At 45.5% G+C, this 26,268-nt stretch overlaps 1 protein-coding gene across 1 annotated transcript; it reads left to right on the forward strand.

Moving 5' to 3' along the window:
• Positions 1–1,251: 1,251 nt before the first annotated feature.
• RTCB (RNA 2',3'-cyclic phosphate and 5'-OH ligase) lies at positions 1,252–19,155 on the forward strand. Its single transcript, XM_005300812.4, has 12 exons — positions 1,252–1,583; positions 3,124–3,202; positions 4,470–4,537; positions 8,044–8,143; positions 9,921–10,077; positions 10,863–11,019; positions 12,436–12,595; positions 13,347–13,522; positions 14,693–14,881; positions 15,479–15,589; positions 17,371–17,490; positions 18,052–19,155. The coding sequence occupies exons 1-12, from the start codon at positions 1,491–1,493 to the stop codon at positions 18,157–18,159; spliced, it is 1,518 nt and encodes a 505-aa protein (XP_005300869.1). The 5' UTR covers positions 1,252–1,490; the 3' UTR covers positions 18,160–19,155.
• Positions 19,156–26,268: the final 7,113 nt, after the last annotated feature.

Consider the following 26,268-nt stretch of genomic DNA (forward strand, 5'->3'; position numbering starts at 1 on the left):
TATTTGACAAACCCCCATTTTTCAGCAGGAAATGTTTTGCGGGTGAAAACTTTGAGCCAGCTGTGATTCATTTGGGTGCCCTAGCCAGTAGCTGATGTATGGTTGCATTATCAGTGTCTGCTGGGTGTAGGGTGACCAGATAGGAAGTGTGAAAAATCAGGACAGGGGATGGGGGTAATAGGTGCCTATATAAGAAAAAGCTCCAAATATTGGGACTGTCCCTATAAAATCGGGACATCTGGTCACCCTAGCTGGGTGGCAAGGCAGACTGCAGGGTGCTGGGGGGGAAAGGGTGGCCCAGGGAGGGCAGCAGCCTCCCGAGCTCTCGCTCTTGATGCCGCTGCAGAGCTCGTGTGAGGGGCTGGGCGAGCTCTAGAGGGCAGTAGGGCTCGGTCCCTACACACCAGCAAGGGGTGGCCCACACAAGCAAACTGTCCCTCTCTGGGCAGGGACATCCTTAGGCATACGCAGCTGCATAGGGCACCCGAAGATTTGGGGCACCACCAGGACCATAGGCCCTCCAGGCCCTGCCCCCGCTTCACCCCTTCCTCCAAGCCCCCGCCCCACCTCTTCCCTCCCCTGCTCCACCCACGCCCCACCTCCTTCCCTGAGCATACCCTATCCCTGCTCCCAGAGCTTGATGCCATGAATCAGCTGTTCATGGTGCTCTGGCAGCACTGGGAAGGAGGGGAAGGAGTTGGTAAACGCAGGGATGCCAGCGCACAAGAAGCACAGGGAGTGAGGCAGAGGGGGGGAACTTGGCACCGGTGGGTGCTCTGCACCCACTAAATTTTCCCTGTGGGTGCTTCAGCCTGGAACACCCACCCACATAGTCCACCCTTATGACCAGGCCAGCAGGTAAGAGCAGGTTGGCTCCCATACACCCAGCACGCGCTGCAGTCACTTACTAGGCAGGAGCTGTATTCACAGGGGCACCAGTTGTGCCAGCATAGGGAGACCAGTTTAATAATACTGCATAGGGCCCCATAAATCCTCAGGATGGCCCTGACTCTGGGGATGAATCCCGGAGATCCCACCCCAGTACTCCCGGCCTCCCCCTTCCCTGCAGGGACCCGGCAGCTGCGGAACCCCCTGCCACTGCGTTCTGCACGGGCCCTGGGAGAGGGCCACGCGCACTGGCTCCCTGCGGTGGGGTTCTGCCAGGACGGCCTCCTACCACGCACCGCCCGCACACTCCCGGGGGCGGGGCGGGGCGACCCTCCCGATGGCTCAGCGCCCTGCTCGACCGCTAGGGGGCGCTGCAGAGAGCCGCAGGGCTGGCGTAATGTAACGCTCCAGACTGAACGGATGAAATGTGAGCCTCGGCGGGTCCCGTCCAACCTCTTCAACTACTGCCCTCCCATTCGCTGGATTTTCGCCTTCTGAGAGAGCCTGAGCCTCGGCGGCCCCCGTTGCCTCCTGGCCGGTGGCGCCGTGTGGGAGGTGGAGCAGCGGTGTGTGTGTGACACGGAGTCTACAGGGCCGCCGCCATGAGCCGCAGCTACAACGATGAGCTGCAGTACCTGGACAAGCTCGACAAGAACAGCTGGAGGATCAAGAAGGGCTTCGTGCCCAACATGAACGTGAGCTCGCGGGGGGGGGGGGGGGTGTCCTGGGCTCACACTCGGCAGTGACCGACCGTTCAGCGCGCGCTGGGGGTTGGGCTGCCCCAGACCCCCCCCGCCCCTTCGCCCTGGGGCCGCTGGCGGCCTCGCGCCGTGAGGAGGGAGGCGGAGCCCGTGGCGGTGCGTGGCCTGTTGCTGTCCGCGAGACCGGTCCCGTGGCCGGGCCCCAGCGTGCCGGGCTCTGCGCACCCCGCGAAGCTCCTGCCCCGGGGAGCTGCGGCCTGAGCCTGGGACCAGACCCAGGGGCGGGGCCCAAGGAGACAAGCGGGTCAGCGCCCCCTGGGCTCAGGTCAAAGGGGCGTCCGGGCGATGCCTTTGCTCAGCAGCTCTCCGGGAAGCCTCTTCCCCGCCTGAGGGGCAGCCGGGGAGAAAGCACCAAGGTGCTTGTTTGGAAATGAAACAAGTGGCTGCTGGGGGCTGGCGCTGGGGGCCTCTTGGAAGCAGGCACAATTCTTCCCCGGGCCCAGAGAGCTCCGGTGCAGCTGGGATTTATTTTTCTTCATCCTTCCTTAATGATTCCCTTAAAGTGTGAAACTGGCAATATTAAAATAAACTTCAGAGAAAGCATCCTGGTGTGCAGGGCATAATGCTCCAAGGTATAACTGTGTCTAATTCCAGAACTACAAGTTAGGAGCCTAAGGTACACCCAGGCACCACCTGAGCCACACATACACCACCTCTGTTCTCCCTAATATCTGATTGACTTTAGGCCCTAATACTACAGGTACTAATGCATATCAGCAATTTTGTGCCTCAGGTTATATCTGTACTACAACCTATGTTGGCATAATTTATGTTGCTCAGGGGTGTGAAAAAACTACCCCCTGAGCAACATAAGTTACACTGACATAAGCACTCATGTGCACAGTGCTATGTCAGCAAGAGAGCTTCTCCTGCTGAGGGTAGCCTCTGTCACTTGCAGAGGTGGTTTTATTATGCAGACGGGAGAGCTCTCTCCCATTGGCATAGAGCACCTTCACCAGACACACTGCAGTGGTGCAGTTTATAGAAACCTATCTCATAGAGCTGGAAGAGACCCTGAAGGGTCGAGTCCAGTCCCCTGCCTTCACTAGCAGGACCAAGTACTGATTTTGCCCCAGATCCCCAAGTGGCCCCCTCAAGGATTGAAATCTCAACCCCTATTCCTCCCCCCTCCCCTTGTATCCGTACAGCTGCGCTACTGCAGCACTGTACATATAAACATGGCCTAAGTGTTTGCAGGCTTGAGTGTTTGGCTTGTAAACTTCTTGGAGCAAGGATTGTGTCTTTAGGAAGTGCCTAGCATGTTTTAAGCACTACCAAAAACCTAATAAAATAGTATACTTCTAAATAAACAATGGCAAGAAAATGACAAAAAAAATACACTCTGTAATCTATTCAATACCATTAATCTTGGCAATTCTCGTTCTATAGTGTAGTCCTGCTTGTGGCCGTGAGTTTTTTAAGACCAGTAACGATTCATTATTTTGTCTCTTCCCGTTCTTGTGTTTGCCTCTAGGTGGAAGGAGTGTTTTATGTAAATGAGCCGCTAGAGAAATTAATGTTTGAGGAGTTACGAAATGCCTGCAGAGGTGGAGGTAAGTACAAGAAGACCCCATTCTCATTTGTTTTCATTAATTTTCAAATACTTGCATCCCTTATTTCACTTCTGTCACCCTCACCTCCTAAAAAAGCCTCCAACCCTGAATTAAGGTGGCTTGCATGCATCAAAGAAAACAATGAAATTGTGTAGTGAAGGCTACTCATATGTCCAGCCATGACATTATGCACTACCTGTGTGCCTGACTACACTGCTATCCTGAAATGGTGCTGCTGAAACATGTTGGTTTGCCAGTCCTGGTGACTGTAAAGTACTTAAGCAAGTTTAAAAACTAATTAATAAATTCTTGTGTTAATAAGAACTTTAGATAATTGAAAATTAAAGGGATTTTAAAATTTACTGCACTTTTCATAATTATATCCTTTTAGTTATTTCCTGTATTTCACTCAGAGTGGACTATGAAAATAGACTTGTAAGTTAATTTCTAGTTCTCATGTGACAGCACAATGCAGGAAGGAAATCTTAAATATATAATACAGAGGAAGCTAAAACAACAAACATGGGGATATTTCTGTTGATCTTAGGTTTTGTAACCTCTTTATATATCAGTATAAACATAGGCCTAAATTGACTTGGCACTGTCCTCTCAAGGCTTCTACCTTCATGATATTGGTACAGCATGGAGATCAAGAGTGCAAACTTCCTGACCGTGCCTCAGCATTGACCTGAAATGCGGCAGGGACCACAAAGTAGGGAGAAAAGGGAGTTCATTCTCCATTCCCCAGTCAGTCCTTGGCTTATCTTTTGATATTTACCAACAAGAGTGCCAATTGTGGAGGTGGTTTGTGTTATGTCGACACCTCTGCACTGATGCCACGAGACTCATTTCACTGAGGCATGATCTATTGAGAATTTTCAGAAATTATCCAGAAATTTTTTAATCTAGCACTCGTGGGAACTCTGTTGTAGACACTGAACCAGAATTTTTACTTCCTTTATACAGGCCTAGATTATATGGCGGTAAAAATATAGACAGGTGGCCTATACCAGCACTTTGATGCTAGCAACAGTCGGAACTGCATTGATACTGGCGCCACAGTGGGAGAATTTCAGAAACTCTTCGGTGTAATGGAGCTTTAGCTCCCCAAAGTGCCAGGCATTTTCCACCAGATTGAAACGACTTTTGGTCACTACTGATCTGCCTAGATTGAAGTCAGCAACTTGACTGATATGGTAGCACTTTTCATGATCAACACTGTTCGTCAGCAAGTCCCTTGCATAAACTTTCAGTTTTCTTCTTTCAGGTGCTGGTGGATTCTTGCCGGCCATGAAACAGATTGGGAATGTGGCTGCACTACCTGGCATTATTCATGTGAGTGACTGCTCTGAAGAATTGTCTCTTCGCCGCCCGCGCCGCCCCCCCCCTCCCCCTTGGTTGATTTTTTCGAAATGGTGGTCATTTTGGGAACTAGAGTGTAGAACTTCATTTCAAGAGAGCTATGCATTTGGAACCCACCCCTGAAATTGTGGCTTTCCTTTTGCATATGTATGGATTAAAGGTCAGCTGCTGTTTTCCTTGGCAGAGTACCAGCAGGATACAGTTACAGTGAAGATAATGGAAAAAGTAAAGGTGGTACTGGGATATTTATCCTACCTCAGTATTGTCTGTACTTAAAATATACACCCCGTCAAGTGATTTATACAAGCCATGGCAAATGCGTACTTTTTGATGGTGGCCTCTGTGTGTGTCCCTTTTCTCATTACTCTAGATAAAAATAACATTTTATGAAATTCACATTCTGTTTTGGCTTCTTGTGCATTCTGCCTTTTCCCTTCGTGCCTATGGGACATGAAGCATCACGTTCTAATGCAATGTTGCAGATAGAACAAAATCACAGAAATATTGGAACACTGAGAGGTCATCTAATCCAGCCGCACCACCACCACCACCACCACCACACACACAGAGTCAGGACTTAGTAAACGTAGACCAGATGTTTGCCTATTTGCTCTTGTAATTGTCCTAGCTGGAGGTTTTTATGTCCTCCTTTGGAAACCTATTACAGTGTTTAACTATCCTTATTGTTAGAAAGTTTTTTTTTCTAAAATCTCCTAAACTGCAAATTAAGCCAGTTATTTCTAGTCTTGCCTTAATGGGATGTGGAGAACAATTTACCACTATTTGCTGTATAACAGCCCTTCACATATTTGAAGGCTTATTAGCAACCCCTCCCCCCAGTTGTCTTTTCTCAAAACTAAACATGCCTAGTTTTTGTTGTTGTTCTTGTTTTTTTTTTAGGGGGGGGGGGAGGGGAGGGAGTATAACCCTTTCCTGAGAAGTTAGGCTTTGGAAATGTTTGATCATTTTGGTTGCTCTCCTCTGGGAGACGCTTGTCTATATCTTTCCTAAAAGGTGGCACCCAAAACTGAACACAGTACTTCAGCTGAGGCCTCTCCAGGACAATTACCTTCCATGTCTTACATTCAGCATTCCAGTTAATACACCCCAGAATGCTATTAGCCTTTTTGCAGCTGCATTATGTTGGCTCATGTCAATTTGGGATCCACGATAACTCCCAAATCCTTTTCTGCAGTACTACTGGTCATTTATTCCCCATTTTATATTTCCACACTTGATTTTTTTTTTCCCGTCCTAAGTATACTACTTTATGGAATTTCATCTTTTTGATTTCAGACCAATTCTTCAATTTGTCAAGGCTATTGTCCTCCAAAGTGCTTGCAACCCCTCCCAGTTTGCTGTAATCTGCAAATTTTATAAGCATTCTCTCCACTCCATTATCCAAATTATTAATGAAAATCTTGAAAAGTACTAGACCCATGACAGACCCTTGCAGTACCCCACTAGATACATCTTCCCAGTTTAACAGTGAAACTTTGATAACACCCATTGAGCACAGTCTTTCAACCAATTGTGCAACCACTTTATAGTAACTTCATCTAGACCATATTTTCCTAATTTGCTTATGAGAATTGGACTGTGTCAATAGCCTTACTAAAATCAAGATATATCAGGTCTACTGTTCCCCCTTATCCGCTATGCCAATAATCCTGTCAAAGAAGGAAATTAGGTTCTTTTGGCATGATTTGTTGTTTGTGTCCATGCTGGCCATGATTTATTACCCTGTTATTCTTTAGGTGCTTATAAATTGATGATTTTAATAATTCGTTCAAATATCTTCCCAGGTATTGAATTAGGTCAACTGATCTATAATTCCCTGGATCCTTATTGTTTCCCTTTGTAAAGATAGATACTATGTTTGCCAATCTCCAGTCCTCTGGGACCTCACCCATTCTCCATGAGTGCTTGAAAATAATCACCAATAGTTCCGAGACTGCTTCTGCTAGTTCCTTTACTACCCTAGGGGGAATTTCGTCAGGCCTGACCAACTTGAATACATCTAAATTATCTAAATATCCTTGGACGTGTTCTTTCCTTGTTCTGGCTTGTGTCCCTCCCCCTTGTTGTTGATATTATGTTAACCATCCTGCCACAATTTTTTTTAGTAAAGACAGAAGCATTAAAACGCCTCAGCCTTGTTGGTGTCATCTGTTATTAGTTCTCCTTCCCCACTAAATAGCGGGCCTACACTTTTCTTTGTCTTTCTTTTGCTTCTAATAAATTTAAGAAACTTCTATACGTGATAGTGTCACTTTTTAGGAAGCTGAGAGTAAAGTGTTTTTGTAAGGGGGTGAATTACTTTTCATTTTTATTAATTGTCAATAAGCAACATGGTTGGTTCATTTGTAATTGTTTTACATGGTAACTCAGCAAAAGCTCTAATTTGTTTTTGCAATAAATTGCTGCCCTTGGGGCTATAAAAGTTCTTAAAGGTGACATGTAAAGGAGAAGAATGGGGATGCAGATTGTTTTGTTTTTGTTTGTTTTTGTGGCCTGTTCAGCTTATGTCTTACCACAGAAATGTCACAAATGTCCATTCCAGACTTTTGTCTGTGTTAGAGGGCTTCCTGGTTGTAAATCGAGCTTTCTTAGGACAGGGGAAGAAGTTGAATTCTTAATAAAACGGCTTTTCTTCCCAATGTTTGTGTTTAAATAAGTGTTCAAACAGTTTTAAATAGTTTGACTAAAAATCACAACCCTTATCAATTGATCAGGGTTCATTTTCTTGAAAGCTGTGAAGTCATTACTACTTCTCCGTAGAGTCTCCCAGGACAGACACAATCTGAATTTCTAGTATTTCTAGGGTTGTTGGGGAGGGGAAAGGGCAGGCCTCTTTTAGACATTATAAAATAAAGTATCTGCAAAAGGGCCTCTTTGTGTTGCAGGTGTCACTAACAAAAACTAGCTTAAACATCTACCTCTTACCTCTTGGGTCATTTTGTTGTTGTTTCACCTGTTGGAATGAAGCACTTTCTTGGTTTGTGTGCAATTATACAATTCAATATTGGAAAATGCTGTCTGTTTTCTGCTTGCCTCTTACTTCATGGCTTTTTTTCTTTCCTTTATGTCTGCAATCTACTGGCATTTTGGGTGACTTTCTGCATGCTTAAACTTCTGTGCCTTTTGAGTGTGGGCTTGTCATTATTAAATCCAGTTTAATTGAATGAGGCAGATGTGCTATACCTGAGGCAGATGAGTCCTAATGATAAATTGCTTATCAGTTTAAATACCACAATTCAATTCAAAAGTTGTTTCCTGTGTCAGTGCGGAATGTGGGAATTCTGAATCCAAGTAAATGACTGGTGTGTGTGGCTCTGTAAACTGCCCCTGATACGGTTACTGGTGACTAGTCTCGTGTAAACTTTACATTGTGCCTGTCCATATGTGGAACAGGGTTGTATATCATTTAAAAGAAGTCTTTCCACTTCCCTTTTGAAAGCTGATGAACTTTCTTTCAGAGATCTATTGGGCTTCCTGATGTACATTCTGGCTATGGGTTTGCCATTGGTAACATGGCAGCATTTGACATGAGTGACCCAGACGCAGTGGTGTCACCAGGTAAGAGTAACTTGAGTCTGATCTAATATACTTCGAGAACTGTCTTTGGTGATCTGAAATTCTTTCTTGAAATAGCTGTTTGAGATCCCCACATTTTTACAGTACAGAAGTAAAGTGAAATGTTTTTAATAGTGATCTGAAAAGTTTTTCTCTGTTAAGATACCAGTTCATGCATCCTAAGTTCTCTGCAGGAGTTGATTACAACCAAAGCACCTTAATAGTGCAGGGAGCCTTGCTCTCTTCACACTGTTTTGGGTGTCTGTTCCCAACTTCTGAAGAGAGAGCCCAGAACCCCTGAACTTGGTTTTGGGCAGGTAAAAGAGGAACTAATTTTTAACTCTAGTTTTAAAAGTTTGTCCGTTTATGTTCAGGATTTAGGATCTAAATAGTTTTGTCTTTCTTTCTTTCTTTTTCTTTTTTTTTTTTTTTTAAGAACTTTTCAGTTCACCTTTATTAACCATTTGGAAATGCCTCTGTGCTGGCATCTGACAGCTATTATTCTAAACTATGTGTATGGGAACACAGGAATTGCCATAATGGACCAGACCCCAGGTCCATCTAGTCCAGTATCTTGCTCTGGCACTGGTCAGCACCAGATGTTTCAGAGGAAGGCTTAAGAACCCTGTAATAGACAGATTTAGGATAATCTGCCCTCTAAATAGGTCTCATCCTGATCTCTAATAGTTAGATACTGGCTCTAAAGCAAGGTTAGTATGCTTTCCAAAAAATTCATCATTAATTCTATCTGGATATTCTTGACACTTATATAAACAACCAATCCATTTTTGAATCTTAAGTTCTCGGCCTCAACTGTTCCTGTGGTAACAAGTTCCAAAGTTATTTTCTCACACAATGTGTGAATTTCCTTTTATCAGTTTTGAATTTCCCAACTTTTAATTCCTTTGAGTGTCCCCTTGCTCTTGTGCTATGAGACAAGGAGAAGAGAAGTTCGCAATCTATCTTTTTTAGGCCAGTCATTATTTCATGTCCTCTTATTTGTCTCCTTTCTAGGTAAATAATCCCATCACTCTTGTGAGTTTCTCCACGTCCTTGAAAATTCTCATCACTCTTCTCTAATCCCCCTGTAATACTGAAATAAAGTATCACTTAACATAAACACTCTTGGGTCACATTTTACTGCCAAAATGTGACAGCAGGGAAAGCTTGCTGTTTGCCTTCCAGAGAACACTTTTTGCACTAAGTTAAAAGCCTGCTACCTTAAATACAAAGATTTTGTTTTCAAATAACTGAAATTAGAAATGGAAAAGGCTGTGTTGGTAGGGTAGAAAATCAGTGTATTTTAATTGTAATGTGCTTGTTGGGTAGTTTGGATAGGTATTTCTATATTAATCACAGGAGCAACTTTGCAAGTTAAGGATTTTGTGGGAGACTGTGTTTTTGTATCCATTATCTAGGACAGTATCCAGAGCAGGGGAGTATCCCTGTAGCACTGAGTGAAGATGATGTAGATATGGAATACTTTTCATTACAGTAGAGCCAGATTTTACCTATTTGCGGGATTGCATTGTCAGCTTGCCAGGGGCCTACAGACTGCATGGAAATTCATTAAAATGGAGCAGATTGCAGCTGTCCTCTCATTTAATATGGTGGTAGGACTGATGAAGACTTCAGACCCTAGTATGCAAAACTTTCTCTGTCAGGAAGCACATCAGTGTTAAAGATGAACGTGGCCAAATGCTGCAGTGTAGCATTCTGTGGCCCACAACTGAGCAGCCCCATCTATTAACTTTGTGTGTTTTGTTTTTTATACCTTCAGGTGGTGTCGGATTTGACATCAACTGTGGTGTCCGACTGCTGCGTACGAATCTGGATGAAAGTGACGTCCAGCCCGTGAAGGAACAGCTCGCCCAAGCCATGTTTGACCATATTCCAGTTGGCGTGGGCTCCAAGGGTGTCATTCCCATGAATGCCAAGTAAGTAAATGACTTTGTGTGCACTTCTGGGGGATGGGCAGTGTCTGGCCTTTGTTTCGAGAAGGGATTTGCAGGTGGGAGGCTGGAAGGAGGTGGAAAGAAACTTCCTGGCCCATTCCTTTCCCCTACACATACAGCTAGAAGTAATGGTACAACTCCATCTAGGAGTCAGAGAATTAATTAAGGGTGGTTTAAAGGTTATCAGTTCTCATAATGGAGGGTTTCTTAAATTGTATAGATCAGGGGTCAGCAACCTATGGCACGTGTGCGGCATGCGAGCTGATTTTCAGTGGCACTCTGCTGCCGGCCTGGGATTCCAGCCCTGCTCAGCCTGGCCTGTCTGCCTGGATGGCCGGCCACTGGCCCAGCTCAGCCCACCACCAGTCTGGGGTTCCATCCGCCGGCCCCTGTAAATGTAAAATGTATTACTGGCACGCGAAACCTTAAATTACAGTGAATAAATGAAGACTTGGCACACCACTTCTGAAAGGTTGCCAACCCCTGGTATAGATAGTGATGCTAAAATGTCAGTCGTTACCCTGATACGGGGGAGGGGAAGCAATGAAGTTGCAAGTGGCTTTATTCACTAATTTTATCTTTGTGGAACTGGCTTTTTGATTGGCAGCAAAGGGTTGAGTGAATTCATGGGCTTTTCACCGCTTCAGACATGGGTGTGAACCCTTGGATGACATGTGAGGTTAACTTTGTGCCGGCTCTTTGAGCTCTGGTCAAGTGAAAAATTCTCTAACTTATTTAAGAGTTTGAGGAAAGTGTCTTGATTGCAGAGACTTGGAGGAGGCCCTGGAGATGGGTGTGGACTGGTCTCTCCGGGAAGGCTATGCCTGGGCAGAGGACAAGGAGCACTGTGAGGAGTATGGAAGGATGCTGCAGGCTGATCCCAATAAGGTCTCCTCAAGAGCTAAGAAAAGAGGTTTGCCTCAGGTAATGTTACCTGTAAGGTGGTTGTAAACACTTTGAGATTTAAAACAACAACAACAAGAAAAAATTAGCTTCATTCATTTCTGTAACTCATGCCCTGTGTTCATATAGGTTTTGACTAGCCTTGATTTGGGAGGGGTTATGATTTTGAATCTGTTTTCTGACAGAGCTAAAATAGTGGGAAACAAATAACAGTAAGAACTGTAATTTAATTCTTACCTATGTATAAAATTACCCTCCCATCTGTCGTTAAACAGCTGGCCCTAACTGTTTGAATTCATCACTATTAGCACTTGTCAACCTTTTAGGAATGGTAGCTTTTCTAGATTTGTTGTTGTTGTTCTGATTACATTGACTTAAATTGTCTGACCAACAATGTATTTAAAAAAAAAAAAAACTTGAAGAAAATGTCCTGTGACTTGGTTGTAAAATTCTGGCCTGCCATACAAGGCGACTGGATTTAACTTCCATTGCCTGGGTTGGTATGCTGGCTAGAGTAGAGATCATACCATTGCTATAATTTAAAGGCTTCTTCCTCCAACTCTCTTGGGCATTATTAATGAGAATATATTGCAATTCCATGGCATTTTAACCTTTAAAGACTTTTGCAAACATTAACTTTCATATCTCTCCTGTGGAGCAGGTAATTATCTGTTTCACACAGTTAAGTGAATTTCCCAAATGTACAGAGTTGGTGTCAAAACCAGGATTAGAATTTGGGAGATTCTGGCTCCCAGTCCTATGCTCAGACCACATCTCCATCATTGATGACCGACTTCTCCAGGAATGTGGCTTTAAAAACTCCACCTGTTTGTTGTATTTATGAACTTTTTGGTCATGTCTACACCACCACTTATGTCAGCAAAACTTATATTGCTCAGGGGTGTGGGGGAGGGGAAAAAAAAAACCACACCCCATACCGGCATAAGTGGTTGTGTGCACAGCACTATGTAGGTGTTAGAGGTTTTGCCGCTGATATAGCTACCGCCAATTGTTGGGGGTGGTTTAATTATGTCAATGGGAGAACTCTCTCTCTCTCCCGTTTGCATAGAGCAGTTACACGAGAGATCTTACCGTGGCACAGCTGCATTGGTACAGCTGTGCCGCTGTAAACTCTCTAGTGTAGACATTGCCGCAGCCCTATTACTAAGGCTCTGTAAAGGCTGCTTCTCTTTACTATCTGTGTTTTAGAATCTGTTCCTTCCTTTTAAGTATGCCTCTGTGTGTTTGCTGAAAGTGGCAGAACTACTGCCACTTTCTAACCACATTCTATTACAATTCACCATATTGCACATAAACCCATGACTCTTCATTCATAATCCCCTCCAAAGGAGACAGCCATTCCTCTGTTCCCAAAGGCTCACTTTTTGTCCAGTGTCTAATCAGTAGATGGCTAAGATATGTTGTTGTAATTGACAGCTGGGGACCCTGGGAGCAGGAAACCATTATGCTGAGATCCAGGTGGTGGATGACATTTATAACGAGTATGCTGCCAGGAAGATGGGCATTGATCACAAGGGACAGGTGTGTGTAATGATCCACAGCGGCAGCAGAGGCCTGGGCCATCAAGTAGCTACAGGTATATTCTGTGATAAGACTACTTTTGTAAGAGCTGAAGTAAGATAAAATTTCTTCAGAATAGTCTGCTGCTCACAATAAACCTTATTAACCAGTCACATTTATTAGAATATATTCAGTACTTATATTGTGCTTTAAAAACAATGAGTTAATCCTTAACCAGCCCTTATGAAGTAGGTAATTATCTCCGTTTGAGATTGTGGGGGAATGGGACAGAGATCTAGACTGTGAGCTCTCTAGGGCAGAAGCTGTCTTTATTTGTATTTGCTTAGTACAATGAGACTCTAATCCTTGGTTGGAATCCCTAGGCACTATTGCAATAGAAATAAGAGGAAAAGGAGAGAGGTGGTAACTTTCCAGAGATCACAGAAAAAGTCAGTGTTAGAGCTGTGGTTAGAACATCAGAGTTCCTGCACTGAGTGCTGTGCTCAGACCTCTAAACCATACTCCTAGGACTTTAACTGTACCTATTAGGTAGTTAAAACTTAAAACACATGCTCTAAGGAGCATGTCTTTTCTTCCAGGCACCTAGTTCCATCACTTTCACTCAGAAGGTGGTACTGTGGGACCCTGTGTAGCAACAACTGAAGTCATCATTCCACACATTCATTTCTAATTTTAAGAGGAAGTTGAAGGTTCAACCACTTTCTGGTACCTCTGAGAGAGGAGCTGGATTTTGTGCCTGTGAATCCAGATCTAAAGCCTTTCAAGGTAGAGGTGACAGGCTGGTTGTATTGTTTGTTTTTCCCCAGATGCTTTAGTGGCTATGGAGAAAGCCATGAAACGGGACAAGATCATAGTTAATGATCGCCAGTTGGCATGCGCCAGAATTGCCTCCCCAGAGGGACAGGACTACCTAAAGGGAATGGCAGCGGCTGGGAACTACGCATGGGTCAACCGCTCTTCCATGACTTTCCTAACCAGACAGGTAGGAGCAGAGCTGCTGTTCTGCTGCAAGTATTCAGGTTCTTTTAAAGGTCCCTGGAACAAGGTAAAACATTTTGAGCCATGATGATGAGCAGCTGGGTGAAGCTTGTACTTTTCTGCTGCCTGTGCTATATTAACTTGTTGGTTTAAGAGAACACTTCAGTCTCAAGAGCAGTCAGTCCAATACCTTTTACCAGCAGAAAAGTCTCGCTGGGTTACATCTAAAAGATGTAGAATAACACATCTTAACATTTCTTCTTCTGCCAGTTTGAGAGGGTAAAATTTTCAGAAGTGCCAACGCTCCATTTTCAAAAGCTAAGTTCTGAGGTCTCTATTGTTACCCTCAAACTGGCAGAAGAGGAAATATTAAGGCATGTTATTTCACAGGTTTTTGATTGATCTCTGGTGTTCTAAGTCTTCCTGATTGATTTCTAATACTTTTAGAAGGATCCAAGCTGCCAGTGAACAGATAATCAGTCCAATTCGGTTGTAGAGTAAATTTTGCACAACTTGATTGACTTCAGTGAAGTTGCATTCACTTATGTCAGGGCGTGACGGAGCAGGGCAGATTTGACCTGGGAATGTTGCAGGGGGGGTTGCAGTGGGGATGTGGGACTTCCCTTGAAGGAAGCTACCTGAGCTGTAACCTGAGCCAGGAACGGGGGTGGGGAGAATTAACACCTTCTGCCCGGGAGACTGAACAAAGGAGAGGAGCAGCGGGAGGAGTTTTGAGTTTAGTTTTCGGTTGGGGCTGGGTGGTGCAACGCAGGGAACCCCAAGCTGGGGTCTAAGCTCCCTGAACCTCCCAGAGGGACCTAATTGAGGGGGTCTGGTCGTACCTACACGCTCTGCTTGAGACTGTGTTCCTGTCCTTAAATAAACCTTCTGCTTTACTGGCTGGTTGAGAGTCGCAGTGAATCTCGGGAAGAGGGGTGCAGGGCCCTAACTCCCCCACAATCCGCAACACAGGGCTACGTTTGGCCCAGTGTTTCTAGAACCAGGGAGGCTGAACTGAAAGTGTTACCTTACCTGTCACTTCATTTAGTTGCAGTGTTCTGTTTTCTGACACACTGTTTCCCGTGACAGGCCATTTTCAAATGAGTCTGCTGCTTTTAACCCCTAAAGCTGTGAGGGATTGCTCCTGTGTTTACTTCCCAACTTTCTCCCTTAGGCCTTCGCTAAAGTCTTCAACACAACCCCTGATGACCTAGATCTTCATGTTATCTATGATGTGTCTCATAACATTGCCAAAGTGGAGCAGCATGTGGTGGATGGAAAAGAGCGGACCCTGCTGGTGCACAGAAAGGGATCGACCAGGGCTTTCCCTCCTCATCATCCTCTCATTGCTGTTGATTACCAAGTACGGTTAACTTTAGAGGGAGGTGGAGGCAGGGGAGGGGGTTTCAGATGAATAGGAAGGGTTTCTGTATTACTAACAGAGGAAGATTTTAAATGTTTCAGTTCAAAAAGGGTAGCAAATGAATTATATTGGAACACTTGTCAGTGTCAGCCATTATCCTCAGGCTTGTACTGAAACCTTTGGACACTTCCTGATTCATCTTTTTTCCCCAACCTACAATTGCCTGCATGATCTTCCCACATCCTAACCCCCAATTTTATGAACATTCATGTCCCGCCATGAAATTTCCATACCCAGATGTGGCCCTCAGGCCAAAAAGTTTACCCACCCCTGCCTTAGGGCAAACTGTGTCTGTTTGCCTGGCCTCCTCATGATAATGAGCAATTTTATACACTGCCTGTGTTTTCCAGTCCATCTAGTGACTCAGGAGTCCTGGAAACACAGCCAGAGGCTTGCCAGCACTCCTTTATTGATATGTGATCCTGAATTCATTTGATGGCACCCTGGGCCCCTTATATCGTTTATTGAACAAAACTATCTTAAATCTTGAGTGATTTTGATCTTAAATTGGGAATATTATTTTGTTTGCGCCCCTAGCTGACTGGACAGCCAGTACTGATTGGTGGGACAATGGGAACCTGTAGCTATGTTCTTACTGGTACTGAACAAGGCATGACCGAGACCTTTGGAACCACGTGCCATGGAGCTGTAAGTACAAAAAACAGTTAAAGAAGGGATTGTGATGGGATATCCAAAAAACAGCTGCTCAAGGAGCAGCCAGTATGCTGTTACTCTTGTGGCTAGGGGAGATAAGATTCCCAGATCTCCAGCCTATGGAGTGCTGCAGATGGTGTACCTTGTGCACTATTGATGCCTCTTTCTCTGGCTAACAGTAAGCTTCCTTGCCTACAAAAAGGGTTGGTGTGGTGGACAGAGCCCCACCACCAAACACTGACAGCCCAGAACTAAGAACTGGAATGGAAGCCTTGAGGATGCCCATGCAAAGCACGGGTGGAAGGAGGTGGTGCAAGGGCTTCTTTAACAGTGGAAAGAAATGGTTGCAGCTTCCTTACCCAGTTAAAGCCCAGATTGTGGATACTGATTACCTAGCAGTTTCGGTGAAAAGAGAGACCCAGTGGTGAGCTGGAGCCGGTTCGCTCTGGTTCACGAGAACTGGTTGTTAAATTTAGAAGCCAGTGTAGAACAGGTTGCTAAAGGGGTGGCCTGGCTTCCCCAGGGGGCAGTTTAAAGGGCCCTTTAAATTGCCACCAGAGCCCCACTACTGGAGCCCTCGGGTAGGGCTGCGGTGCTCTGGGGGCTATTTAAAAATTCCGGGGCTCCTGCTGCTTCTACCGCCTCGGCCCTTTAAATAGCCCCCAGAGCCCCGCTACTGCTCCAGGGCTCTGGTGGCTATTTAAAGGACTGGGGTGGTAGAAGCATGGGAGCCGTGGGCCCTTTAAATAGCCCCCAGAGCCCAGGGGTAGCGGGGGCGGGGGAGCTCCAGGGGCTATTTAAAGGGCCGGGGCTCCAGCTGCCTCTGCCGCCCCAGTCCTTTAAATAGCTGCCAGAGCCCCGCTGCTTCCCCAGGGCTCCAGCAACTATTTAAAGGGCCAGGGCAGTAGAAGCAGGGGAGCCACAGCCCTTTAAATAGCCCCCAGAGCTGCTGCTGCTACCTCGGTGGGGGAGGGGAGGGAGGAGAAACTTTCGGGTTCTGAGGGGGGTAGTCGGGGGCAGGACGTGGGTTGGGGTCGGATTGGGGCCGGGGGGAGAGACAGGCACGTGGGGCTTGTACTGTACTCACCCTTCGGTTCCCTACCGGGTCTTCAGCGGCACTTCGGTGGTGGGTCCTTCACTTGCTCCGGGTGAAGGACCTGCCGCCGAAAACCTGAAGCAAGTGAAGACTCCCCCTGCCGCAGAAGTGCTGCCAAGGACCCGGTAGGGAGCCGGTTCTTAGGATTTGGGGAGCTCATCACTGGAGAGACCTACAGGAATCCTAGATACCTGCATGCTGTGGATTGTTGTACATGTAGTGATCCCTAACAATGCTTTAGAATGTGCTATTAATTATGCAGGAACCCCAGCACACCTATGCATTTTACAGCTGCCTCCTGTTTCTCAGCTCTCCTGAGGCATGTAATCTTTGCATCAAACTGAATATTTTGCTACTTGGGGTTTGTGTACAACACGCACCTCCTTCTAAATATTAATGTATGCTGGCTTGTTAAAAACCGCTTGCGCTGTATAGCACCAGAAATCCCCAAAAGTAAACCCCAAGTAAGACATTCTGAATGTTCTGTCCCATCAAGTCTCCGGTTAGTTTAAATATAAAATTTGTGCATGATTATTTCTGCAAATGCTGTCTTGCCTGGAATGAAACACCTAGGTGTGTGATTTTTTTTATTTCCATTGTCTGTCGGTCTTAGTAATGCAACTCTTACTCCTCGTGGTGACTACAAAACAAAGTGAAATAATCTAAATCTATTGTTTAGGGTCGTGCATTGTCCCGAGCAAAATCTCGACGAAACTTGGACTTCCAGGATGTGTTGGACAAGCTGGCTGACATGGGGATCGCAATCCGTGTTGCTTCTCCCAAGCTGGTCATGGAAGAAGTAAGTTTTAAATTTCTGACTGGATGTGTACTCTGATAGACAGCAAATTATCCACTGGGGCAACTAGAGGAGCCGCACTTGCATTCCTGATGGAAGCTGTCAAATTCTCCAAGTGTCACATGAAGAGCCTGCATTCAAAACCAGTCCAATCTAGTCCTTTGCCCAAATGATGGCATCAGGGAAAATTCCATGGAGGTTTGCCCTGATGATTCCAGACACTAATAGGACTGTGAAAGTTGACCTTTATAGGCTACCTCTTTCTGGAAGGAAGTTGGAGTGGCTTGTTCCATGGCGCAGGCACCTGGTGTCCTCTCTCCTACTGCTGAGTCCAGTATGGTGGCTAGTTCAGTTCCTGAATATCTTCAAAATAGCTTGATTCCCCCTCTTCCCCCCCCCTCCCCCCCATAAGACACAAACTTGCTATGTTCTTCAAGTGGTTCACTAATCTTTTAGCTGTGTAAAAATAACTAGTGCCTCAATGAGTAAGTTCCCCTATTTTAAGAGAGTAGAAAGGTAAAGCAAAGAGGCATGTGTCTAACTTTGTGTCTCTTTTTTTTTTAGGCACCAGAATCCTATAAAAATGTGACAGATGTGGTTAACACCTGCCATGCTGCTGGCATCAGCAAGAAAGCTATTAAATTGAGACCTATCGCTGTTATTAAAGGCTAGGAACTGACTGAGGCCATCAGAAATCACTGGCACAGCAATGCCTTCCACAGAACAGACTAAAATTGTCATCATCATCATCTTTCAGACCTCTTGACTGCAGAGTGCTCAGATAGTACACTCCCTATTCTGGAAATACAACTGGGCGAGAAGTCTCAAAAGTAACTTTTTTTGTGTTACGGTGCTCTTTAGTATGCAGAAGGGGTAAACAAACCGATGCTGTTGCCTTATGTTTAATGATCCCACAAAAATGCATTGAATTCCATTAGTAGAACTGCAGACCTGGTTCAACCAGACTGTCACTAATAAGCCTGCAGATGGCAGTACACCCTTAATCAGCCAATTTAATATATAACCCTTGCCCAACTCACTGTGCACCCAAGTGACTGGAGCTCCTGACGCCAACTGAAGTCCTCTGGCAGGTCACATACAGAACTCCTGGCAGTGGGAAGATGCTCTGTTTGCAAACACTAGTCTATATTGTGTAGACATACGGTAGTGGTAGTTATGTAACAAATGATGAGGTAGGGAGTGGTCTTAACCCTAACAAAAAGCATGAGAGAGACTAGCCAGGGTTCAGACACAGCCCCCATAATTAAAACATGACCCTGGGGTGTACTGACTCCTTTGATATTCACAGTTGTTCCACAAGGTCTGATGGAAATTCTAGTGCCATTGGGTATGTTATTGAAAAGGTCAAAGGTTACCTTGCACATGGTGTGACTTAACAACTGACAGATGTGCTTAGCATAAGACTTGAAAGGTCTGCAACTGTAATTGGATCTGCTGGCGCAGCTCTCTCCAATGGGTTTCTGTGTGGATGACTTAGTGGATTGGGTTGCAGGATCATGACTGAAGATAAGTATGATTTGAGACTGACAGATTAGCCCTTTATTTTTGTTTTACATTTAGTAATTGAGACTTGGGAGGCAAATCACCAGAACTGATGAATTTCTGGGAACTTAGAACTTCTAAATAAAATGGGAAAACACAAAATCACTGCAGTGTGTGTGGTGTCCTCATTGTGTTTCTGAAACTGCTGATTATTAAAAAGAAAAAAGTGCTTATACTGTGGTCTAGAAGTTACCAAGATTTCAGATTCTAACCAAGCTGGTGTGTCTGCATGTGGGCTATGAATTGTGCAAATGTTTGCATTTAGTAGCACTGTTTGTTTGTTCCAAGAAATGCTAATATAGCAAATAAGTGCTTAACTTTAATGGAATTGTTTAACATTACATTTTTCTCAGAACCAGTTCTCTCTCCTTCCCCCCCCCCCCGCTTTTGTCCTGGGTGAAACTTGCTTGTAAATGCAGACACTAGGTGGCACTCGTATTAAAATAAAACCCTGAAGCTAGTGCAGAAGTGCAACCCTGGCAAAAATGCCCATAATAGGGGTTCAGAAACTAACTACTGGTAGAGGCTCCAACTTGGGCTTGTTTTGATTAAGTGCTCATGAAAACGTTAATTCAAAGCAAGTGCCTCGCATGAAGCCTGTTGATGTTGGAATATGGAATGGAATGTGATTTGAATTAATAACCTAACATTAAGTTTTATTAGAATTTTAAGAATTAGAACTTTATTTTTATAGGTACAGAATCAGTTTATGCTAGGAGACACTGGTATGACTCTTGTCAGGCCTTACTCTGATGTCACTTCCTCCATTGTCTCCAGTGGAATCACTCCCAGTTCTCACCTGCCTAAGATCAGAATCAAGTTCACTGAATTTCAGTGCATGTTTTGCAGGCAGAATTAGACCCACAGTGTCAGCATCCACAACTTAAGTTGTGCTGCTCCCCATCCCCTGTTGTGGTATGAGCTCCATGCAGCATACTTTGCACATGGCTGATGTAAATGTAATTCTTTTTCATTGCCATATTTCAAGGGACCTCTGAAAATATTTTTGCATGTTTCATTATTTGTAAAACCATCATGGTTTGAATATTTTTTTCTTTCCTAACTTCCACTTTCCTGTGTTGCAAATGAAATTTAAATTAATGGTAGCTTTTGTTCAACCATCACCATATGTTAAAACAGGCAGAACTTTTATATACAAAATATATGTCCTGGTTTTTGTGTGACTATACTTGACCTTTTCCTTAGTTAATTGTTGTGCATGAGGCTTAATGGAACCTAGATCTGACAATTTTGTTAGCAGCAGGTGCTGCCATACTAGTACCAATGTGTTGGGAATTTTTGGTAAGCCGTACAGAACGGTCTTTGTTAGTTTCTTGGCCAGGGAGGAGTAGAGTGTAAAAGAACTCAAATTTCTCCAGATGCTACTATGGGCTATAACATTTTAAAGTAGGACAAATTTAGGGTTTAAAACTTTTGACTCTGCCCTGGTCTGCACTGTGAACTAATATGGTATAATTGCATCCCTTGCAGTGTGGAAAATCCATACTCCTGAGTGATGCATTTATGCCAACCAAACTCCCAGTGTAGACAGTGCTATGTTGACAGGAGAGATTCTCCCCCTGACGTAACTACCACCTCTTGGGGAAGTGGAGTACCTATGCCGCTGGGAGAAGTTCTTCCTTCACCATAGATATTATCTTCACTAAAGTATAACAGCTTCTGCGGCACTATAGGTGTATACAAGCTTTCTGTTGTCTTCAACTCTGGAAGTAAATGTATTTATTAAATGCTGTAAAAGTCCCCACCCAAAGGAGTAGAACATACATTAGAAAACAAGATAGTTGGGCTAAATCAAATAAAGAGGGTAGGTGACAAAGGCAGGTAGGACACACATTGTGTCCCCATAGGAGCTGCTGGAATAGAGAAGGGTTAGAGAGTTCTGTGATGAGCATGAAAGATATTTCCCACACCCCACCCAGAAAAGACACAGAGCCTTGGTACATTTACAGTCAAAGTGAATAGCTGACAGGATTTTCTTTAGGCTTTATTTTTTTGCAGAAACCACTGGTGGGTGGGGGGTTACACCCTATAAGTGGAGCTATTGGAATCTCAATCTGTCCAGTGGCAGGCACTATTACATTCCTTGCTCAACTGTATTCACTTTATCTTCTACTGCTGTCTTGTGAAGTCCCCTGGCAGAGCTGGCCTCTGGAGAACTTACATAGTACATGTCTGCATTATGTCTAGCTGGAGCCAGTGCACCAAAACTGGTGCTTAGATACAAAGACTTCCACTTTTAGTGTCAGTGAAACCCCCAGGAGTGAAGCTATACAAGAATGATTTAAGGTATGAATATTTAAATTCTCTAAGAGGTAGAATGGAGGGATACTCTTGTTTTTAGTGGCATTTGAAGGATCATCTCTGTTACTCATACCTCATGATCTAAAACTATCTGTACTAACAGGAAAGGAATGAAATAACACTGCTGTTCTTGTCAGGAAGTATCTGATCATAGTGCACTCAATAGGCAGGTGTTGTTTCTAACAACATTAACCACTCTAGAATCAAATCACTGAAAGAAAAAACCTACTGCAGTTTGTTACTCACTTAGCTGACTCCTGAAAAATAACCACCTTCAAAGAGTAGGCACAATAAACACACGGGATGCAGAGCTGGTGCAGAAATCATAGCAATGCAGGACTAAAGGGAACTGAAGAGATCAACTAGTGCAACCCCCCATGCTCATGTAGGACTAAGTAAACCTAGACCAGGGGGTCTCAATTTTTTTTACTGGCGACCCCTTTCACATTGCAAGCCTCTGAGTGCAACCCTTCATATAAATTAAACATACTTTTTAATATATTTAACACCATTATAAATGCTGGAGGCAAGCAGGGTGTGGGGTGGAGGCTGACAGCTCACAACACCCCCCCCCCCCCGTAATGACCTCGTGACCCCCTGAGGGATCCTGACTCCCAGTTTGAGAACCCCTGACCTAGACTATCCCTGACAGGTGTTTATCCAACCTGCTCTTAAAAACCTTGAAGGATGGGGATTCCACAACTGCCCTTGGTAACCTATTCCACTACTTAACTACCCTTATTGTTAGCAAGCTTTTCCTAAAATCTAACCTAAACTTCTCTTGCTGCAGGTTAAGCTGATTACTTCCTGTCCTACTGTCAGTGGACATGGAGAACAATTAATCCCCAGGCTCTTTATAATAATCCTTAACACATTTGAAGACAGTTATCAGGTCATGCCCCCCCCCCCCCCCCATTGTCGTTTCTCAAGACTAAGCATGCCTGGTTTTCTAAACCTTTTATTTTTGTTGCTTCCTCTGTTCAGCTGCGTTCTTACCAGTGCCAACTAGAGCAGGACAGTTATCTCCCAAACCATACATGCAACATTCCTGTTACACTCTTGAATATTAGCATTTTTGCAATTGCGTCACACTCTTGACTCATTCCAGTTGTGATCCACTATATCCCCCAACTCCTTTTCTGCAGTACTACCACCTAATCCATTATTCCCTGTTTTATTTTGTGCATTTGATGTTTTCCTTCCTAAGTGTAGTACTTTGCACTTGTCTTTAATTTCATCTGGCTGATTTCAAACCAGTTAGCCAATTTGTCAAGGTTGTTTTGAACTTCCATTCTGTCTTCCAATGTGTTTACAACTACTACTAGCTTGGTGTCCTCTGCAAATTTTATAAGCATACTCCACTCCATTAATAAAAATATTGAACAGTACTGGACCTAGGCCATTCCCCTGTGGTACCCCATTAGATATGTCCTTCCAGTTTGACAGTGTACTACTCTTTTTGAGTATGGCTTTTCAAGTAGTTGTGCATCCACTTTACAATTTCATTTAGACCACATTTCCCTACTTTGCTAGGGAATGTAATTTGCCTCCAAATGTTATTAAATATGACTGCTGCCTGAACATTTAGATTTCAAAGCATGGGTATCTGGGAGGGAGGGTGTTTGTCCTCAATGTGACAAAATCTGAGGAGAAAGATTATCCACTTTTGGGGGGGAGAGGAAAAAAAAAAAGGGTGAGCGTGTGCTATGGACCTAGGGTGACCAGACGTCCTGATTTTATCGGGACTGTCCCGATATTTGCTTGTTTGTCCCATGTCCCGACTGATGTTCGGTCGGAACACTGGACAAACAAGCAAATGCGCCGGAGCCCGGAAGTGCTCGTGCCCCCCCGACTCCGCCCCCTCCTTCCCCCATTGGCTCCCTCCCCGAATCCCCGCCTCTTCCCCAGGCTCACCATTCCTCCTCCCTCCACAAGTGCTGGAGGGAGGCCCTGGAGTCGCAGGGGGAGCGGGGTGCCATGAGTGAGAGTCCGGCCTGGCCCTGAGCAGGCAGGACTCAGTCGGGCGGTAGGGAGAGTAGGGGGCGGCCCCCCAGGCCCGCGGCTGTTCTCCCCCCCCGGGCAGCGGGACTCGGGAACAGCCGCTGCTGCAGCTCCCACTGCCGTGGGGGGAGGAAGCGGCCATGGCGCTTGGCAGCCGTGGCTCTGGCGCCCCCGAGCCTGGGCCTGTTGCGGAGACCCAGCAGCGCGCACGCTGCGCCCAGCCCCTGGCCAGTTGTGTCTGGGCTGCTGCCCAGCTGCTGCAATCCCGCGGCAGCCTGGGGCGGAGGCATCGGCAGCCCAGCCCTGTTCGTTCCCCTACAGGACCCAAGCAGGACGGGGGGGCTGGGGCCTGCTGCCCCCACTCCGGGGCCACCGCGGGATAGCACCAGCTGGGCAGCAGCCCAGACGCCAATGGCCAGGGGCTGGGCGCAGCGTGCGTGCTGCTGGGTTCCCACAGCAGGCCCAGGCTCGGGCCCAGGCGCCAGAGCTGCAGCCGCTGAGCTTGGCCATTGGCCGCTTCCTCCCCCGCGGCAGTGGGAGCTGCAGCGGGAGCTGCAGCAGCGGCTGCTCCCGAGTCCCACTGCCCAGCGGGGGAGAACAGCCGCCGCCGCCCCCTACTCTCCCTACCACCCGCCTGAGTCCTGCCTGGTCGGGGCCAGGCCGGACTCTCACTCACGGCACCCCGCTCCCCCTGCGTCTCCGGGGCCTTCCTTCAGCACTCGTGGAGGAGGGTTTTTGTTTGTTTGTTTGTTTGTTTTTTCTGCCACCTCCCCCAAACACCCCCCCCCCCCGCGTCCCGATATTTGCCTGGGTGATCTGGTCACCCTATATGGATCTGCCATAAATTGCTGATCATTAACACTGCTGCAGTGTACTAATAGGTGCACTATTCTTTAGCCTTGGTCAACACTACACATTTATGTCGGTTTAACTCACTAATCCACACCTCTGAGCGATGCAGTTATAGCAATCTAACTCTCAGTGTAGACAGCACTCATGTCAATGGGAGGGCCTCTGCCATCAATACAGTACTGCTTCTTGGGGAGGTGGATTACCCATGCTGCTGGGAGAAACACTCTCACTGGCATAGGCTGTGTCTTCACTAAGTACTACAGGGGCACAGCTGGAGCGCTGTAAGTGTAGATGAGCCATTGGTCTCCTGTTCTTTTTTCCCCTTGAGTTTATTTAAGCTGTGTGTTTATACTACAATTATCAGCTGATCGAAGCACCCTTCTGTTCTCTCGTATGTCCCTCTCTCTCTCTTTTCAGCATGCTCCTATCCTAGCATGCGCTGCTTCCTCCTCCGCTGGTGGTCCCACGGCTGTATCTCTGGCCCAGGAGGAATGTGTGATCTCTGGTGCAGGCAGCCAGGCCTCTCCTCCACACTCCTTTGTTCCTCTCAAACATAAACACACTTAACCAGCCTCTCCCCTCACCCCCATCTTCAAAGCAATCCGGCAAAGCAATATCCCTCTTGGAGCATGTGCCAACACGTGCTCTTGCTTTCAGAAGGAAGAGTTCAATTACTCAGAGGGCCCTGCTTGCAATTGGCATTTGCTTTTGCCTCTCCAGCCATGTCTCAGCTTGCTCTTTTCTCACCACTGGTCTAGCTCCCATGCAGCTCTGCCAGGACAGACAACAGTGGGAGTTCTAAGGAAGGTAAGACACAGGTGTCTCACCGCTAAGCAGACTGCAGTGATGCTGCTAAAAATGTCTGTATTAAGTGTAACATTAGCGTTTCCATCACTTTGACGGCACCAGTAGTGGGAACAACAGTATTACTAACCCCATGTATTCGAAAATCATGAATCAAGTGCCAAAAAATCATGAGACTTGTTTTAAATAATACATTTTGAGTGGTTTTTTATTTTTGTTTAGGATGCTCTTTGATCGCATTTTCCCAACTTGTCTCCATAGAAATGTATTTTTTTTAAAAGGGGGGAAAGCTGAACTTTTCTCCTGGTCATATGCCTCCAGGAGCTGGGCCTGTCAGAAAAGCACCGCACATTGCAAAAGCTGTGATAAAAGCATGAGAGTTAGCAACCCTGGAAAAGTGCTGAGGATTCCCCATATGGATACACCTTTGTTTTCCAGCTATATTGTCAAAATAACCCCCAGTCCTCATTTCTCAGTGCTATCATTAGTAACCTGGAAAGTATCTGGGTACCAGAGTAGCAGCCGTGTTAGTCTGTATCCACAAAAAAACAGGAGTACTTGTGGCACCTTAGAGACTAACACATTTATTTGAGCATAAGCTTTCGTGGGCTACAGCCCATCCGAAGAAGTGGGCTGTAGCCCATGAAAGCTTATGCTCAAATAAATGTGTTAGTCTCTAAGGTGCCACAAGTACTCCTGTTCTATCTGGGTACCAACACCTGCCCCTTTCCAAAGAACAGAGGCATCGTTTCAGTTCATATCAAATATAAAATTTAAACAAATTGGTTGGGCTCATTTTCACTTAGTATTTGATAAGCTCTAACTATTTCATCCTCATGACATGCAAGAGAGAGGGGCAAGTATCATTGCCATTTTATAGATAGGGAAACTGAGGCAGCAAGCAGTTATGACATGTGCAGGGGCCACTCTTTATCATTAACAGAGTGAGGCATAGAACTCAGGAGTTCTGGTTCCTGGTCCTCTTCCTCAGTCCACAGAGCAGGTAGCAGGACTTCTACCTGTTCTCCTTTGAAGTGAGCACTGGGAGAACATGTTCTCTTGTGCTGTATGTCTGGGCTCAGCCTGATGGAGGACGTGGTATAGCTCATGCTGGTAAAGATGCTCATCTGACTGAAAGGGAAATGGCTGAGTATTAAATACTTGCAACATTAGATTTTGTACAATAATCTGCTGCCCCCCAAAATGTATTAAATTGGTAGCATACTATCCAAAACAATT

The sequence above is a fragment of the Chrysemys picta genome, chromosome 1 (genome assembly GCF_011386835.1).
Source record: "Chrysemys picta bellii isolate R12L10 chromosome 1, ASM1138683v2, whole genome shotgun sequence".
Classification (NCBI taxonomy): domain Eukaryota; kingdom Metazoa; phylum Chordata; order Testudines; family Emydidae; genus Chrysemys; species Chrysemys picta.